Source organism: Pterocles gutturalis, unplaced genomic scaffold (assembly GCF_000699245.1).
Source record: "Pterocles gutturalis isolate BGI_N339 unplaced genomic scaffold, ASM69924v1 scaffold13216, whole genome shotgun sequence".
Taxonomy (NCBI): Eukaryota; Metazoa; Chordata; class Aves; order Pterocliformes; family Pteroclidae; genus Pterocles; species Pterocles gutturalis.
In genome coordinates this window covers 52,229-72,542 of record NW_010097994.1, presented here as the reverse complement: position 1 = coordinate 72,542, position 20,314 = coordinate 52,229, and the positions used below count along the sequence as shown (strand labels likewise).

General features: G+C 38.3%; 1 protein-coding gene across 1 annotated transcript in view; it reads right to left on the bottom strand.

The window, feature by feature from the left end:
• Positions 1-613: 613 nt before the first annotated feature.
• Positions 614-20,314, bottom strand: part of LOC104471900 (nesprin-1-like) — a gene marked incomplete at both ends in the record, with an annotated part of 71,201 nt that continues 51,500 nt past the window's right edge. The window contains 14 exon segments of the mRNA XM_010087403.1: positions 614-745; positions 1,192-1,365; positions 1,982-2,182; positions 3,367-3,486; positions 5,151-5,252; positions 6,762-6,971; positions 7,842-7,997; positions 8,150-8,284; positions 9,111-9,261; positions 10,057-10,072; positions 10,681-10,774; positions 11,383-11,514; positions 15,878-16,069; positions 17,981-18,154. Coding sequence (XP_010085705.1) covers positions 614-745; positions 1,192-1,365; positions 1,982-2,182; positions 3,367-3,486; positions 5,151-5,252; positions 6,762-6,971; positions 7,842-7,997; positions 8,150-8,284; positions 9,111-9,261; positions 10,057-10,072; positions 10,681-10,774; positions 11,383-11,514; positions 15,878-16,069; positions 17,981-18,154 — 1,989 coding nt within the window.

The following is a 20,314-nucleotide window of genomic DNA, read 5'->3' as shown; positions in this document are numbered from 1 at the left end:
ATCTCTAACATTCTGTGATTCTGTGGGCTACATTAGGATTGTGAACAACCGAGTTAAGGTATTTTATTATTCTCATCTACATGGTGCTGATGATGCCACATGTAATGCATCTGATTCTGCTGTGGCCCCACCTCCCACTGTGTTCAAGAGGAAGGAAGTGGTCAGGGTCTGGTGTAGAGTTATTAAGATGTTTATGGACCTAGAGCACATACCCTTTAAAAAGAAACTGAGGGAGGTGTGCTTTTTTTGATTGACAAACAGGAGGTGAACGGCCACTCTAACAAAGGCCTACAACTATTTGAAGTAGAATTAAAATGATGATAGAGCTAAATGCTCCTCAGTAGTGCCACATAATATAAAAAGGACAATGGTGACAAGCTGAAAGTTGAAGGTTTAGATTGGGCATTACAGAAACCCTTTTCAGTAGGAGGTGGTGCAGCACTGCAATTGGTCCCCAGCTTGGCTGTGGGATCTCCATCTTTTGAGCTTTTCAAAGCTGTTGCTGATCCAGCCCATGGCAACTGTCCTGCTTTAAGTGGGAGACTTAACTAGATGACCTTCAGAGGTCCCCTTCATCCAACTTTTCCATAAAGAATGTCTAAAAAGCACCAACCTGAAAAAGTGTAATCCGATCTGCAAGCCTGTCCTCCGTCTCTTCCACCAAACCAACAGTGGGGATGCTGCCTTCAACAGACTCCAGCTGTCTGGCGAGTTCCTGGTAATCTTCATCCAGACGCATCCAGGTCTGCAAGCACAAATTATCCATGTATATAGTGACTATTGAAACAGGGTAGCTAGAATTTTTATTACGTGCTTTCTTGATCTGAAATCCCATAGCTGCACGGTTGTGAATGTACAGAAATAACAGTACAAATGTCCAGTGAACCTATAATAAGACACCATCTCTGTGTCAAGCTCAACTTTTGGTTAGAACACATGGATAAAGCTGTCATGTTCTCGTTGTCAGCTAAAGCTAAGCAGCTCTTTTAAATTTAGAGGAACACAGCTTGTGTCACCTGAAGGTCACAACAGTTAAACAGCAAAGATTACATATGAACTATCAGTGCCTTGTGTGTATGACAAAAGAGACTGGTGTCCATCAATTCTGTTCAAGCAGAGAAAATCAAGAGTATAGAACAACCTGGTGGTTGATCACAATGCCAGTACATAAAAGACTGCAGAAATTCTCACCTCTAGAATATATTCCAGTTCCACACCTCGTTTGTGTGCCAGCTTTAATATAGCTGAAGCTTGTGTCATTAGCTCTGAATGTGATTGAGTTTCCCTCAAGAGGGCAAAGCTACTCATCTTTCTGAAGAGTGTTTCTGTCAGGATCATGTGAGACTCCAACCCCTGAAAATATTCCTGGGAAATTTGGGTGTGAGGCAGAGGGTAAAGAGAGAATAGGAAAGAAAGAGTACAATTTTTACTCAATTCATTACTACTAAAACAGCATTTTAAGACAATAGAAGTACCATCAAGTATCTGCAGACAGAGAATTACGTAAACTTTTCACTCCATCAACATTTTACAAAGTCCAATGCAGAATTTAAAAAGGACAATGGCCTTTTTAGACAAAGAAAGAGGTCATCCTTTCCACACAAATTCCATCCGAACTCTCACTCCAAAACCAAAAACATACACCGCCAAAAAAATCTGCCTAATAAAAAAATGTGGAAAAGTCTTGTTACATTTTGCGGGTTCTATTAGCAAACGTAAATTTCTGTTGGAGGTGGATGAAATTGTTATGTAGCATGACAGGGCAACAATACCTGGTCTACCTGGGTTCACCTGCAACAGAGCATTTGATAGCCATTCAGTCAGAAGAGTTAATTGATTCCAATTTAAAATATAGTAGCTTTTAGTATATCCTGATTAATACTGGCCCACCATTCTGACTAGCTCACGAACCGTTAGGAACAGAAGGCTAGAAATTTGCTTACAGTCATGATTAGTCCTGCAGTATGTCAGAGTTTCTTACCTTATGTTTGTCAAGTAGCGATCGAACCTCTTCCTTAGAAGCAACAATAATTTTCTGGTCACCAGACATCTTTTCTTGGCCTGTTTCTACCAGGTCAGCCAGGTCTTGCAAAGCCCGTTCATACTGTCTCTTAAAAGCCAGATTCTGATTCAGGTCACTCCGTCTGGATGCAATGATCATCATCAGCTCATCATACTTATCCTTGGGGGCAAAGAGCAGCAATGGTGATTCTATTTCACACTTCACACATCTTCCTAGAAGCAACCTTACTGTCCCTGTATTCCTCTGTGAATACTAGCAGAATATCATCTATTCCCCGCTCAAAAAGACTGTGCAGATATACTGACTTCGTTGATAAATTAACAACTCACCATTTAAAGAGAGAAAAAATAATCAAGACCTGCAACTCTTTCACGTGCATGCATTTGGGAACAAAGTTAGCAGAATCCCAAAGGCTTGCTTTAAGTAGCAAAGTAGTAGGGTGATTGGACTTAAGTAATCAAAAAACAGACTACTGTGTGGCTACTGCACACTGCAGATGCTGTTTACATTTTGCTTCTTATAATGCAGAGGGTTAGATGGACTTCAGGATGGCTACAGACTATAGGCATCCCAAAGTCAGACTTTTTTTCCCCTCTCATGCCCCAGTAGCTTACTGATAGCAAGCAAGATACATACAACCTGTAGTAAAAACCAAACCAGGCCTAAAATATCAATACACTTTATATAGAACAGTAAAGTGTAGAAAGAGAGCAGTATTTCCAATACTGACAAATTACAAAAGAAGCCAAAAGGAAGAATCTCATCAGTTCCATCTTGTACACCTCAGCCATAAAAGTGAGAACAAGATAGAGATGCTTTTCTTCACCTGAACAGGATTACTTTCTTGTTTTGATTTTCAGAATTCTCAGAACATACATCTGATTATGAGGATAAGTGCATACTTTTGACCAAGACGAGACATCCAGAAACTAATAAACCAAAATATCTGTACAACCACCCAGTGCTACAGCAAAGTACCCACCCCCAGAGTGCAGCTGGCCCTCCTAACTTAAAAGAGAAAATTATGAGAAGCACAACCACCAAAAAATAAAAAGGAAAGCTTTTCCAAAAACTGAAATCAAGGGGAGAGGGATATCTAGACATAATCTGACAGGAAGAAAAAAAAAACAACAAAAAAACCACAAAAAACAAACAAACAAAAGGCAAGCAGGAGTCTTTAAGACCAAAGGGATAAGAACTGGGCAAAAGACACATTTGCACAAACTCTTTGTCACTACTTTTTAACTGAGATCACTGTTTTGCTGACTTAATAAGTTTTAAAAGGAGCACAGAAATACTTTGATATCACCCAACAGGTCTAGGGTGGAACTTACGAACCATACCTGGATCTTAGACAGCTCTTGCACAGAAGGTTGGTCAATTTGCAGAGTGTCTACACGTTTTTTTAATTCACTGATTCCAGCATCCAGTTCTTTCAAACCTTCTTCTGCCTGAAGTATGACCTGTATTTGAAAATTACACAATTTAGGTTGAAGGTTTAGTAACAGTACTGTAGCTGCCATATGCTAATATTCTTTTCTGTTTTCTGCCTGAAGTATTAATCAGTCCTTCGATCTGCTGAAATTCTAAAGGACACTATAAAGAAAAAGTATTAATTCAAAGTTGGGAGAACACAGATTGTTTCTTAAATACAATATGACATTGCTATTTTTTTTAAAAACAAGCTTGCTTAGTGTCATACACTATACCAAACCTTGCTGTGAAGTTCCATGCTTTTAATTATATAGTATGGGCACAAAAGGACTATTAGCTGTTCTAACACCTTATTTTAAAGCATTCTTTTTACTAATGCTCATTCTTGTTTATCTGAGCACCAAGCAAACAATTATAAAAGCAGAAGACGTGCATGATAGCAAAGAGCTGTGCATAGTTCCCTTTCAGGACCAGGATAGGGCCAAAATTACAATCCCTTTTGCACTTGGAAAACGACCACTTACAAACACAGGCTGGTATTTGCAAATGTATGCAGGTGATGACTTTTTTCAATGGAAGCTACAAGCTTTCCTGCCTCTTTCAAACTAGGAGTCTCTGCTGAAGTAATGCATGCAAGCAAACAAAGTTAAAAGCACAAGGTAGACTCCTGTAGTCAAAGTCCTTTGTTAAGGCCCTTTCTTGGAAGCTGCCTATCCAAATATGCTTAAACTATGTATTTTAATAGAAATCCTGACTCTCAGTAACGTGAAGTATGCACAATACAGTCACTAAACTTGCACTTCATGCAGCTAAGTTACCTGGCTGATTAAGGGCCTTATTTTGGCTTTCCCAATCACATTTTGAACAAACAGAAATGCTTTTAAATTTTAAATCAGCCATTGTTTTTGCTACCACATTATTTTCCTATTTGGTATTTAAATTAATCATCCAGGAGATAAATTTTTGCCAATATGGGAATAGAAATCATGGAAATAGAAAGACACAGGGTACCACCTCTCTTACTCATATAGGAGACAAAGTTCCTTCAAAATTTGACTATCAGCCATATAAAGCCCAGTATTTGTGTTCAGCTGAAGGATAAGTCTCTTCCTCTCAGTCACCTGCTGGCACCAGATATCAGTAGCTTTTGGGTAACAAAACAAAAAAAAAATCTGTAGAAAGTAGCCCTTAGCATACTTCACTCACTTTTCTCACTGGCAAAACAGAAACAAGGAAACAGGATATATTTTGTCATATTAATAATTAATTATTCATCAGGCAATTCCTGATAAAGAAAAAAACAATTATTGCCTTAAATTAAAATTAATAACAGTCAAGATATTACTCTAAACCAGTGCAGAAGAAACCGTATTTTTTTTTAATAAACTGTAATAACTAAACTATTTAGCCAAACTTTAGACTTTTTTTGGTTCACTGAAATTTTCTTTCTTTCAAATACTCCTCTTGTATGCATAACTAGGTCAGCTGGGGAGATAAAAAAGACACTTTGCATCGGTTATTTTTTTTTTAATTTATAAACATGTAGTACAGTCTTGGAAGTACTCATTTTCACATACTTTACGTGAACACATACGTTCTCCCATAAAAAAATCTATTCTCTGAAAGCCATTTATACTTTTAAAATAAACTTTGCCTCTTCCCCCCTCCCCAAGTAACAGACATTTGGCAATACCTGCATTTGTTCTGTTTCTGGTCTCTCAGCTGCCTCTGCTAGTTTCTGCAGAACTAAGTACTTGTTATCAGCCACCGATGTAAACAGGAGCTTCAGATCATTCTACAGGAGACAACAACAACAAACTATAGCCAATCACAGCACAAACCAAATGAAAAATATTGTATGTTCCAAAAAGTTTAAAGCATTACAATGTTACAACATCAGCACTCAGGCATAAAATCTATTCAAAACTGCAAGCATCACAATTAACCAAACCAAAACACTTAACACTGCTCAAAATCCATAACAGTATAAATATGAGCTGAAAGTTAAAACAACTCCTACTCAAAACATGACCTGTGAACACACTTCTGCTTTTGCCTTCCAATTAGATAATTACTTAGTAAGGGTCATTAGCTTCATTTAACAAAAACATGCTATTCTTGTGTAGTTTATTCAAGTTATTTGTAAACAAGCTAGGTTTTACTTTTTAAGTCAAGCTTTTTTCATTACAAACTTGAGCAAATATAACAAAGAAGTAAATAAGGCTTCGACACGTTACAGGGCTAACTACACATTACAACCTTTAGAGTACCTTATTAGACTTGACACATAATACTACTTAACAATTTTGCCAAGCTACAATCAATTATTTTTTTTTCCACACATTCATCCCCAGAGAAAATTATCAGCACATTTTCTAAGACTTTCAGCATCATATAAGGGGTGGATTTTTGGTTTTTGCATGCATGCAGTAATTATTTTAAAGAGTATCTCTGATATAACAATAAGGCACTGGATTCTAATCAACACGTCTGCTTTCTTCAGCAAAGGAAGGCCTTTCATTGAAATATGTTTAATTTTTTTTTTTCCCTATCTACTGCAGAGGAAAGGTTATGGAGTTTGTAAAGAAGTGCTGCTGTAACAACCTGCGAAACAATGATCCCAATCTAAAGACACCAGGAATCTATTTTCCAATTTTTTCTGTTGTAATTTATGTTTTTTCATTACACCTAAACCATACTGGAGGCTCTATATTTATGACCATAATAGGAGAGAAGGTAGAGACCAAGTAAGATCTGAAAGCATTTCTGAACTCTGTTTGAAATGATTTCTAAAAGCACAAATTTCTCCACTTATCTTCATTTTTCTGCTTTGCTCCATTCAGATAGCTTGAGATACTCTTATAGAGTAATGGGATGGCTTAAAGATGGGAATCGGTATTATGTTTTCTACCCTATCACAGTTAATAAAAAGAGTGTACTCTACCGTTTATGAAATTATAAAATGTATAGAGTGGAACTCTGCTTTTCTCCTTTGAGAACAACAGTCAACAACTTTTTTTTTCATATAATGCCAGAACTGAAGGTGAGGAAGCATGGGATGAACGATCACTTTACAATAATTGCATGAGGTGCAGAAGACTTCTAGCAGAGAGTTTAAGTTTTGGATCATGATTGGGTGCCAAGTTTTGTATAGCCTAAGAAGAAGTTTGATTTTTCAGTAAAAACCTGTGACAACCTTGTTCTTTTGATTTAGTACCAAAAATTCTCATTGCTTTGAGAATCACATCCTCTATATCCCCATTTGACATGTACTCCTGTTAATTCCTTCAGATGTGCATCATACCTTGAAAGTCACTATTTGTTGGAGCCGTCCTTTCATTTGATGGCATCTCTGGTTTACTACCGACTCCAGTAAGGTCAGTCTTCTCAGGAGACAATCCAAAGTGTCTTCTATAATATCTTTATTATCACCATTCTCAGGAAATATCTGAGCAAATAAATTCTTGTTCTTATCCATTTCTTCCATTATGTCTTTGATTTCTTTCACAAGAGACTAATTTTGTAGAAAACAAAACAGAGCGACAATTAGACATTCTGGAAAGCAGGCAAACATATTGCCATAACCATTGTCAATTTTGCAGTGACACAGTGACTTTTTACAATTGTTAACATACACGCACTAGACAAAGTTACACAGCTACAGCATCTCTGATAGTAAAAAGACCCTAGACTTCTCTGAGGAAAACAAGTGCTGAAATAAAATGATGTAGAATCATAGAATAGTTTGGGTTGGAAGGAAACTTTAAAGCTCACCTAGTCCAAACCCCAAGCAGGGACATCTTCAACTACATCAAGGTGCTCAGAGCCCCATTCAACCTGACCTTGAATGTTTCCAGGGATGGGGCATCTATGACCTCTCTGGGCAACCTGTTCCAGTGTTTCACCACTCTCATTGTAAAATTTTTTTCCTTATATCTAGTCTGAGCCTACCCTCTTTTAGTTCAAAACCATTACCCCTTGTTCTACTTCTCCTCTCTCCCCCTCCTTGCTCTCTCCTTTCCTCTCCTCTCTCTCTCTCCCCCCCCAACATTTAATGTTGATTAATTTGTACTGTTTCTACATCCCAGAGCATTCCTCCCTTTTTTTCACTTTATTTCAACAATGTTGTGTATGCTAATACTTAGCAAGGAAGTTAAAGACAAGAAAGACTCTATGTTTAATTCTCTTCTGCCTAGGCAAAATTTGGGTCAGGTGTTCTCTACACAGTCAATAAAGTTACTTCTACCAGCAGCAGAACACTGCAATTACATAGAGATTATGACAGCGATGCATCACTTATCCAGGATTCTAATATTTTATTTCTAAACACTATATAAAATGCATCCTTATTGACAATTTAAAGTCCTGTTTGTGGATTCCTTACCTCTTGCTTGCAGAGGTATGTTTCTGTTTCTTCCTCCGGCAACATAGCCATAGCAACAAAGACCTGCTCTTCCACACCATCTAGCCATGAGGAGGTGGCTATGACACCATCATACAGCTTCTGTTCAAGAGGCAGGCTCTCCTCCACCCGTCCAGCCTTGGGAAAAGGAACCAGAAAAGTCCAGAGAAGACATACAAGATACTCTTTTTAACATGTAATTTGGGAAAAGGCTGGATTTCCACATGAGAGTTAGAGGAGTTTTCATTGTAAATGTGGCTCTGCTGGTGTAAAGACAATGGAAATGTTACCTCAGAAGACACATCTTCAAAGGCCTGATTCAATTCAGCCAATACTGGTGACACTAAGGATTTATCTTCATCCTGTCCTTCCTCCTTATACAAAGGTATTCCAGATATCAGTCTGTTTGGTCTGCTATAAAGCTGCTGAGAGAGAAGTACTAGTCAGGATGCTTCTACCATATATAGGGCAGAAAATTCAGCTATACTGATTCTACTACTGACTGAGGATATCACAAAATAATGCTCATGGTCCTCCCATGACTGTTCTGTGTCAGGAATATCTTGAATAAAATATTGCTCAACAGGAGGTTCATGAGAAGTGCAGGACAAATACTTGTGGCCAGAATTAGCAATGACTTGTTTTCACAAAAAAATTTAAAAAAATGAATGAATACAAGGTATAGAACATTGGAAGCTGATTTTAATGTAGTTTATATAAAGAATAGTGGGCCTGAATCTATTAACAATAAAATGGAAGAAGTATGTTAATATAGATCTTGAATTGTTCCTGGCTTAGTTGATTAAGCTCTGTTTCCTTCAGCAAAAATTCTATGGCCGAAATTACTTGCTGCTTTGTCACACACCTGGTAAAATCAAGAATTGAATGTAACCAATAAATTAAAACTGAAAATGCCAATTTTTCCTCTAAGCTGTCACTGGAGTACTGGTCAACTCTAGAGGTTTGATTTGTTACAGAATTATCCTAGGTTAGATAAGGAGATCAGAATTTTGTCTGAGCCCTTTGTCCCTTTCTAGTTCATTCACCTGAATTGCAGTGCAATTCAAATCACTCTGAACAAGAGCAGTAGGAGTGACAATATTTAATAGTTTTTACAGTTGTCGCAAAAATAAATTCATATTCTTTGCATTAACTACATCCCTTTAATGCATCTGCTACACACAAACTGTACCTCGTGTTGTGACAGCTGCTTTCATAAAGAGAATGCAAAAAGATATTAAAAATAGCTACCAGCTGTTCTTGTTCCAAAGCTTTCTGGAGCAGTCTCTGCTTGGTATTGAATTCCTGCTTCAGGCTTTCCCATTTCACCTTCATCTGTTCTTCAGATGATGGCTTCTCACCTTCCAAGCCTAATTCCTCAGAGAGTGTATCAAGCTTCTCGCTGAAGGGGAAGATGCATAAAAGTTTACCAAATACGACAGTTATAACTGTATAAGGCGTTTATTTCCTCTTTCAGTTACGAAAATCTACACTTAAACTAAGTGGTACTTTTTAAAGCTTTGACATTTTTTTTTTCCACATAGTAAGACAAAGGCTAGTTTGTAACAGCAAGAAGTTCTTGCTTGATGGGACAAAATGTACTTTCTAAGAACCTGTTTAGAGTTGCAAGTACCCATATTAAGTAAAAAACCCACAATCAGACTGAATATATTCTACATTGAAATGTAACCTTTAAACAAGCTTTACTTTGAAGCATGAAATAAAAAATAAATTAAAAACTTCTCCTTCCTCACCTCCTCTCTCAAAATGCCAGACATACCCTGGTATTTTAATGCAGGACAAGCATAAGAGTTTAGCTTTCATAAAAAGTGACTGAAGTTCAGCATTTTCAGTTTGATTCTTTTGTTTGTTTCTACAGTATAACATCATGTGACAGAAGGAAGCCTCACACAGGAGATAAGTTAAGTACTTTCTGGCATTATAATAAAAAACCACACTGAATTAACATAAATGCTGAGGAAAAGAATTTACTGAGTACAGCTTACATTTCCTACGCATAAGTCTTGGTTCTGACACCTCATGAACTAACTTCATGTTCTAGACTTTGGCATGCTGGAGGAGCCACAAAGGTGCTCACTACTACTGAGATACATCAAGGAAGTATTTTAACTGAAGAGTTGATTGCTCCTTGATTCTTAAGCTGATCATGTTCACCCTGGTTTGCTCTTCCTAAGACCCTGCCCTTCCTGCTACTTTAAGGTCAGCATCGGCAGTGGGGAGTAGTTTTCCTTTGCCTCCTCTAGGGCAGAAGTCTCTTCCAGTCAGAGCTGAGCCCTTTATGGACATCTACCTCCCCCCAAAATGGGCAAGTGTGCAAGGCAATATAGACCAGAGATGAAATCCAAAATATGTAACACTTCAAAAGGAAAATTTTTACTAACTGCAGGAAAAATAAAACTAAGCAATGAGTATCTCATCTGGGAAGATCTCATTACAATGGCAGGCTACAATGTTTTAGAGATCACCTATGATTCACACACCAATGCTGGACCATAAAGCTATGGCATTGCTTGTCTAATGAATCCTACTAGTTTGTAATTTTAGTGTGATGCTTGAAAATAAGAAAAAAAAGGAATTTCTAAATGCTGAAGTTGATCTATTACCACAAAACAGTTTGTGTAACTACATTATTCAGGCACCTGAATTATAAACCAGGACTCCAGTATCCTAGGCACTGTATAAAAATGATAAAACAAAAATTAGAGGACTATATGCAGAGGAGGGATGTAAATATAAGGATGACAAAGCATAGACATTTAATTTGCAGAACAACACATGAAAGCACACCTTATACACACGCTTTCTGGAGCACCTTGCTGTGTTAGGATTTCTTCTCCACGGCATGCTACTGACCGAAGCAGACTCTTCTGCTCTTCTAGCTCTTGTTCCAGCTCCTAGCACAGCAAGTTATGAAAAACAAAACAGACCCCAAACAGATTGTTTTTTCCCATGGAAGGATATGTCTACATTGCATAAATGTCATGCAAAGATAGCTGAGCTATTTCTGATATGGCTTGCTTGAGCACAAAAAGCAGTGCAAAATCTCCACCCGAGGACACAGAAAAAATAGGTACATAAACTGGATTGTTGAACTAACTGATGAATGCAATGCAGTTTCTGGAACCTAACATAATGAGGATGTCTGTGTATATCATACAACACAATATACCTTGCAATGTGTGTATCTCTGCTTCTATAAAGACAATGTTGATTACTATTTTGACCAAATACCATCATCTCTTTTGAGTAACTTTAAGGATTGATTTAATTTATTTCTACTAATAGACAATGGAAGTAGATGATTGAGTTCACCATGGTCACTGAGGAAGTCTAGTCCGGCCCGCTGTCACAAATATAAAATAGTGACCTCAGATGCATCATTACAAAAGCACTAATGAAGAAACAGAGTAAAAATGAAGATTTCAGTGGAAATATTAACAAGCTCAGCTACAGTGTCAAGCACAATCTAAAAACGGGAGTAAAAGAAAAGCAAAACATCAACCTTCTGTTGCTGCAGGGTGCTTTGCTGTTGCTGTGAGCGAGTGGTTCTTGCTTGTGCCAGCCATTCTTGGACACTGGGGCTTTGTGAGGAAACGAAGTCCAGATTGCTCTCCTCCCTTTCTTGTAATGATCCCTGCTTTAAGAGAAATAAATAAAGATTTACAAAATCTCTTATATTGCCAGAGAGCTGTCAGGTCCAGCTCATCAACTCAAAACCACATGTAGTGCCACCTTCCACCTCTCAAGTTGCTGGCTCACACAAATTCTGAAGTGAACAATGACTTTAGATTTCTGATTTCTACAGGTCATCAGTTACTAGCAAGAAAGCATCCCTAAAAATGTAAAAATAAACACGCACCACTGCACTTAGCAGAATCAGAAATCAGAGAGCACGCACTGATGTGTTTCTGATGACTGTTGTGCTTCTCCTAAAAATCAGCATTGATCTGTAATGGAAAGTGCAGCTTTAACTGGCAATGCAGGGAATCAATGGGTTGTTTCTGCAGGTTTTTTGGTGTAAATAAAGCCAATTTTTTTTGTCTAACAAAAAAATAAAAAAAAAAAAAGAGAGAATGCTGGTTGTTGTCCTGGTCAAAATTTATATATCAGAAAGTGCATAACTCTATCCACAGTTGGCAGAAACACAGTCAGTTAACAGCAGATTATCTGATACGAACAGTAAAGACAATAAGAGAGACCCAACTGCAGAATGTTAGAACAGAACAGCAAAAGCAGCAGGCCCTTCACTTCATACTTCTATCATTATGTTTTTCCAACATAAGTGTGATGAGGCAGGCTTTCTGTGTAAGCAAAACAAAAAAGAGTCAATGCCTTAATAGTTCCAAAACCTGCTTTATCAACTTCTTGACTTCTGAAATCCATGTTGGCTGTAAATTTAAATTATTTTAGCAGCCAATGCATTCAAATGTACGACTTTTAACACACTAATGTTAAAGATAGACTTGTAAGTCTGGCTACTTAAATCTACACACCTCTCCTGATCTATTTAATATTATGTGCAGGCACACAATGACAGCAGAGTTTGCAGCTTGTCGTTTGGTTTGGTTTGGTTTTTTTAAGCTTCAAGAGCTCAAGCTGAGGCTTAATTCCTCTCCATCTTGTCTATAAATCTAATTTTTGTAGGATTCATATTTTGCCCATGATTCAGCTCTTACTCTAGAGTAAGAGTGACAAATGGTTCAGATATTGCAGCAGGCTCTCCAAAACAAAAACACGTTCCCCACCTTCCAGAGTGCCTTTGTCTCAAATCAGTCAGGGACCAGCAGGGCTGAAGGTGGCTGAAGAAACCCCTCTTGCCTCAACATGTGCTCCTCATACTAACAACTGGGATGGACCTCTGCCACCAGTGTCCCTGCCATCAGGCACTGAAACAGCAGAGTTTTGCTAAACAGAAGTTAGGGGTAAGATTTCAATTTTCTGGGATGATGAGTATGATAGAGTTGAAAGGACCAATTACTGTTAGAGGATATCAACTGTAAGAGGAGCAAAAGAAGTAAGGAGGTACCTGGAACAAACCATTAGCCCTCGCTCTATGAAACAGCTTTGTTTCGCTAAGGATTCAGTTCGCAGGTAAACTGATACTTTGTAGGAACAAGTTTCTAGAAAAGCTGATGTGGTTGGAGTGTGAACAATGTCATGACAGGATATCAGATTAGGCAAAGAAAATATTAGGTGAAGGATAAAGAGGGTCTGGAATTTTAATTTTAATTTTTCTATTAAAATGATAAAAAAGACAGTATTTCAGTAAATTGTAAAAAAAAAAAATCTCCATTTTATATGCTCTATGGAAAATAGCTGTTGAAATTGTAAATTCCTTTAGAGAACAGTATCTAGTTCTTCATTGCATTTGGGCAGGCTGATTCATTTCAGTTAGATTTTGAGACTCCTCGCTCTGGGAAGAGGGTTGTGAAGCTACAATTTCTGAACTCCACAAAGACAAAAAAATAGTAGTCCCACAGTTCCTGCAATAGCAGAGTGTAAAAGGGACTGTGGCATTTGTAGATGCAATGAGGTTTTGCAAATATGCTGTTGTGCATACTTTTTAGATCAAAATTATTTGTGAACCAGATTTTATCATTCTCAAATCACAGAATATATGTTTGAGAAAATACACTTGCATTTTCATTTGAATTCTGTCTCAAGGAGCTGTATTACATTTCCTTTAAATAGCCAGGGAAATAAATGCTTGAAGCTATCATTCCTGGGGACTGTAGACTCCACCACAGAAATAACTGGAAAATCTCTGAATAAAATGGTGATAAAATTGATCTTTCAAAGGAGTTCAGAATTGTACAAACTTATATCAGGCATATTTGCCTTGTGGAACTGAAGTTGTCCCTCAGACACACACACTTTGTAATAAAAAGTAAAGAAACACTATCTTTTTTTTTTTTTTTTTTAATTGCAGAATACATTCTACTTCTTTGTTTTATAAGGAACCTATTTATTTTTATTGCTCCTAAGTCACAGAATTTAGTAGTTAACAGTAATAAAGCAATGTTTTCTATATCTTTCAAAGTGTTTGAAAAATGCTACATACACTTGGAATCAATGCAGTCTGGAACTCTCCTGATCCACCATGTTTCTGATTAGTTTCGCAGCATTATTTTATGAAGTTGGTCTACAAATTACTTTTTCCATATCATTACTGACATTAATTAATTAAAATTAGAAGGAAAACTGAAATTGCTGCAAGGAAGTCAGAACTGCACACTGGCTCCTAAAAAGCCTTGTGCCACAGCAATAGCAGATATGCTGAAACATTGCTTTAAGGAAAATATAGCTCAGTCTTTACAATGCTCTTGGTCTTGCAATGTAACTTGGTAGGATCCTTCCTTTTCTGGGTGCAGCCTGGTCTATGTCTCTCGGCAACTACAAGGTTATCAGTACATCAAGAGAAGTGTGTAAGTCTGAGTTTCTTACATTCATGAGCAACAGTGCTGTTAGCAATGTTAGTAATGTTTCTCAGGGTTAATAACGGCAGTGGCTACAGTGCATTTTTGGGCATCTGATGCTCTCAGCCTCAGTCCATAAGAAAAACTTTATGTCCGATTGTTTGGTAAAAAACACTACATAATTTCTCATTTGAAAGAAATTGCTCAATGAAAATTTGAAGATGTTATACTGCTTATGCTGATTTTCTTCCATGGTCTGTAAGTGAAGTCCAAAAAAGGCCTGCAATCCATAAAGAAACTTAAATGTTGCACACATGTAAGCATCTTAAATTATTAATATTGTACATCTGGAAATTATTTTGTTGTTACTTTTGATATTAGAAAAGCATCCAAAAATCTATTTTAAAAGTGTAAGTCAATCATGTAATTGTATTTTAAAATGCAGCGTGCATATTTTAAAATTAAGCAAAAAAACTGTGAGGTTTTTTCACTTCACAAGTACTATATCAGAATATATTGTTACATGCCTACATACTGTTGATAACACTTTTAATTTGCCTTATCATGAGGTTTAACATGCAAGAATAACATTCCAGTTACTTCATCTTAGAGGCAACAGGAATAAATACCTGGGGTTCTTCCTTTGTGTTTTGTTTGTTTGGGGCTTTTTTTGTTTTGGTTTGTTGTGGGGTTTTTTTTGGGAAGCTATGTTAAGTTTTATAGTTATCCAGTTGCTTTGGACTAAAAATAGTTCTTAGTATGTCAAGTGACTTTTCAAGCTAACCTCTCAGTAGACTTTAATCTGCATTACAAGGTAGAAATCTTTGAAGCTTATCATGTTTAATTTGCACAGCAAAGCCCAGGAAAGAAGTAAAGGAGAAGGGGGGGAGGGAGTCACAGCAGGGCAAGCAAACTCAAAACCAGTCAGTCACATTACATGGTTGGGTTTCTTGTATGGATTTGGTTCTCCACGTGCTAGTTTACCCTAAAGAATGACCAAAACCAACTGTTAAATAAAAAGAACTAGTGGCAATAAGCAGAGCAATGCTGCTAGGAATAGAAACCTAGGACAAGGCTGAGGTTAAGTGTATCTTTGTTCATATATTTTGTTTGGTGTAAAGATGCCACTCAGTATTAGCCATATTTAAAAATATTTTATTATCTTGATATTATCTATTCATTGCGTTGTGCATGCTGCATAGAAGAAAGCATGTTTTTAGGATTGTTCTTTTGTTGGAGGAGGGATCATGCCCTAGATCACATGCAGTCTAAAGGGACCGGGAGCAGGAATAGAGTATATCCAGACCAAGCTAATCATCCATCTACTCTATTATTGTCCTTTCAGTGAAGACAGTGAGGTTAGGATAGTTTCACCATGAAGTGGTGCTGTTAACTTGAAAATAAGCTAAAGCTTGCTAGGCAGTTCTTTCGTTTAGAGTGTAATTGCATTTACTAACTAAAGATGAACAGCTCAAACTAAATCAATAAAATACTTTTACTCCTTTTCCTAGTTGCATAGAACTGCTATGAAATCCCCCAACCTCCTGCCCACAGTGAAACATGTTGGAAAGAGCCACTTACCCGAATGTTGATCTGTTTGTCGTGGAGCACTCTCTGCAGCTCCAGAAGGCTGCCCTTCAGTGTCCGGAGCTTTACAGCCAGCTGCTCTGCCTCGTCCTTGGTGTGAGCCTTCCCCTCCATAAGCAAGTTCTCGTTGTGCACAGATAACTCTGACAAGGCTACCACCTTCTGCTCTATTTCAACCAGCATGTTCTGCAGCAGCAAAAACAAGGAACCAAATTCATACATTCTCCAGCATGTGTCACGTTTTCTGGCAAGGTGACCTGTGGCCTACCTCACCCGTCGCCAAGCTAAGGGCAAGTCAAGCTCTCATTGCTTTGCCTTCCAGTCCCTTTCAGAGTCCTTAGGAATATGCTTGCAAATGTTTGCATTTGCTATTTCTGTTTGCAACCTTTTTCAAAGCAGTAAATTAAAGAGTTATTTGAAAAAAAGAATTTGTTGTAGAGAAGATGCTCTTTATTTGCACATTAAAGGTCACGGTGGCCGAGATGCTAGACTGACATCCGTGATGACAAGAAACAGAGCACACAGCTAGAGTTACTTCTTCCCTCTTCTTTCAGGTACCTTTAGTGAAATGCTTCCTACCTCCTCCTATGTGTTGCTCTGGCTGCATTGATAAGCTCCTCTTCTCACTACTTGCTCTTTCTGATTGGTGCATGATGGACTTAAGGATTTCTGCATAATCCTCTTTAGTCTTAAGAGAGACTTAAAGTGACTAATCTCTGTCATGTTTATTCTCAAAAGCTACTTTCCTGACATTCCATTAACCATTCATGTTTGAAAGACATAGCGCGTATTTTGATCTTCCAAACTCAAAGCTCATACAAATTCTTGTTCAAAAACCCAGCCTGACATCCAATGTTTTTGTTTCCATAGCAACATTCAAGTATAAACTTACTGATATTGTTCCTGAAGGAATGTGTGCAGGATAAGATGGGCAGAGTCTCTAAAAAGTGGAAAAAAATAGAGGACTCTTTTTTTTAAACTGACTCTATTAAGATTTTAAGAACCAGCAAGAGAACAGCAGTATTAACTTTTCCACAAAGTTAACTGTTCTTTTTAGTTTTAAATTTCCTACAGATTATGTTAAAAAAAAAATACTGCTTTGTTTAAGTTCACAGGGTTTATCTATACACAACAAATGGCTCCCAGGGACAGCTGATGAAAGAACACTTAAGGCTGAGCAGAGTGAAAATTCCAGTAATGGAGTGGCATTGGTAGAAATTTAATTAGTTTAATTCAGACTTATATGCAACTTAACTCCCATTTATCCAAAACAGTCAAGATCCTCATTCTTTAATATGAAAACAGATCTTTCGCCCATCTTCTTGTCTCTCTTGTAATTTTAATTATAATGATCAAACAGTTCTAAACTCTAATTTAAAAATGGAGAAAACCCACTAATTTGAGAACCTGGATGTTATGACTGATCCAAGTCTTATTAATATAGCAATTACTCTTATTGCAGCAAAATGTTTTTCCTCAGTTGTTTTCGTATTCTGGTTTGATTACATTAATATAAATAATAACTACTGATTATTATACTCTACTTTTGAATGTGGGTAGGGATTACCCCTGAAGGAAACACAACACTGTCCCAGTCGCCAGTGCTAGTGGGAGAGTGTTCTTCAGCTGAAAAAGGAGGAGTACGAAAGTACGCCGCAGGTGTTTTCATACCTATCAAGTGAGCTGTTCAAGAACTCTAGCATGTGCGGAGCAAAAACAAGTAAGTAAAGCGAAAACAAGGCCTTTAAAGCAAAACAAAATCCCCTCTGAAAGCTTAGAGCTTCAAACGTCCTTGCAGTTAGGGTATCTTGTTTTCCTACTGCTATGTTTACACACACTTTCTAAAACACTGCTAGCAATCTTTAATGAGAAATAAAGAAAGGCTACTTTTTATTTCACAAATCATTGATGAAGCTAATTGAGCTAACTCATGAAGCTAAATGAGGTACTATGGAGCTCAGAAACTCTTCCCCACTAATATGCTGGCTCATTCCACTCAATAACAGTCTTAAAATTAATGTTTCATATTTGCCGCTTCATGCAGATCAAGCTACGTCCACTCTGTTCATCTAAACATGACAGGACTGATAATTTTACCTGGCAGTCTACCAGCTGTGCTTCCATGTCCATAGGTTCCTCAGCAGTAACCAGAGCAGTGTCCAGCATCGCTCGGGTATTGAGCAGCCAGTGGTCAAGCTCATCAGCTTCACAACGGTACCTTTGTAGAGCCTGTTCTTGCCGCTGCTCTTCCAGCTGCTCATTCAGTTTTTCCTAGAGGTATAAATTATTACTACATTTCACTTTTTTTAAAGAAATAAACCACAACAATCACTTCTAAAGCATTTTCTTTCTCTGTCTCTCACAACTTTTAGAAAGGTCTTATTATGGTTTGAAAATACTATCTTTCATAAGTTGGAAACCTTAACAAAATATTATTGCTTTCAATCAATCAAGTTGCTTTTCCAGTGATGGAAATTCTGTTTCAGTCAAGACACTGTATTTTTACTTCCTTCGGTGGATCTCTGCTATTACAGCCTTCTAAAGGTGAGGTCTTTTCTGCTTCCTCTTGCTTCTCTCCTTGGGGTTTCCCCCACATTGATCCAGTTCACTCGGCTAGCACAGCGCTGTTTGCTTAGGGAGAAAGATGCACAGGGACACAGAGATGGGAGGGGGCTGCAGGGACAGGAGAGCAGCCTTACCCTCTTTGGCAGCAGCAGGCTGTCAGATAGCCTTATTGTCTCTCAAGAGAGGCTTGAGGGGGGCACTCCAAGGACCCTGCAGGGTACTGGTGGGCCTTTGGTGTAGCCACTGTGGGTAAAGAGAAGACTGAAATGCTGTCTACCTTGTCTGGCCTCTCAGAGGAACCCTGAGCTGTGGGGTGGGAAGGACATTAAGCTCCAATGGCTGCTGCAGCAACAACATCACAGCAGCACGGACGTTCTGCCTCCATCTGCCAGCTGGTCCATCCATTGGATGCAATGTAATCAGCAAGACTTGCTCACTCTTTAATAGTCTTATATGAATTTAAAGTGGTAAAAGTCTAGTGAGAAGCCAGTAATGAGCCTCCGCGAGTTTACTGATGACACAAAACTGGGAGGAGTGGCTGATACACTCAAGGCTTGTGCTGCCATCCAGATTGACCTTGACAGGCTGAAGAAATGGGCTGACAGGAACCTCATGAAGTTGAACAAAGGGAAGTGCAACATCCTGCACTTGGGGAGGAACAACCCCAGGCACCAATATATGCTGGAGGATGATCATCTGGAAAACAGCTCTTCAGAAAAGGACCTGGGCGTCCTGGTGGACACCAAGCTGAAGAGGAGCCAGCAGCGGCAAAGAATGCTAATGGTATCCAGGGATGCATTAGGAGGAGTGTTGCCAGCAGGTTGAGGAAGGTGATCCTTCACCTCTACTTAACACTGGTGAGTCCACATCTGGAGCACTGTGTCCAGTTTTTGGCTCCCCAGTACAAGAGAGATACAGAGCTTTGTAGAAAGAGTAGAAGGGATTTCAGGAATAAGAAACAGATAGAATGGGATGGTCAGAGGATACTTAGATGTATCAGATAAGGTGGAACCTAAGCACACTGCAAATGGTATGGAATAAGGGGAGGAGATTGTACTGGATATGTCTGGGATGGAGTTAACTTTACTGCAGCCTGTACAGTGCTATGCTTTGTAACTGTGGCTAACACTGTGTTGATTACACAGCAATGTTTTGGCTATTGCTAAACAGTGCTTGCCCCTCACACGTGCCAGTAAGCTGGGGGTGGGCAAAAGGCTGGGAGAGGACCAAAGGGATATTCCATACCATAGGAGATTATGCTCAGCAACAAAAGCTCTGGGAAAGGGGAGGGAGAGCATTTGTGGTTATGGCGTTTGCCTTCCCAAGGAACATGTGCTGAGACCCTGCTTTCAAGAAAAGTGGCTAAACATCTGCCTGCTGATGGAGAAGTAGTGAATAAGTTCCTTATTTTCCTTTGCCTGCAGGCACAACTTTTTATTATGCTATTAAGCTGTCATTATCACAATCCACGAGTCTTTTTGTCTGCCTTCTATTTTTTCCTCATCCCACGGGAGGGGGAGCATGAGGCAGGGTGAGTGTTTGGGTGCTGGCCCCGGTCAACCTATCACACTTCTGTACACAATACATCTTATAGGTCTGAGCTAAGACATGCTGCTTTTAACAGCATATTTGGCATCTTGACCCAAGTACAGGTGCAGGAAGGAAATTCAGACCTGTATGTGCAGGGCAAATCCCTCACACAGAGAAGTGTTTGTGCACCTTTTCGGAATGCTTAATTTTAATGAAAAAAATAAAAATTGCATGTTAGAATAATTTAAAGAATATTGATAGTTAAGTGTCTCAAATAATCCAGTTAAACAGTTCTCAAGCTCTAGTTATTTAAATTAGGTCTACAGAAAGAACAAT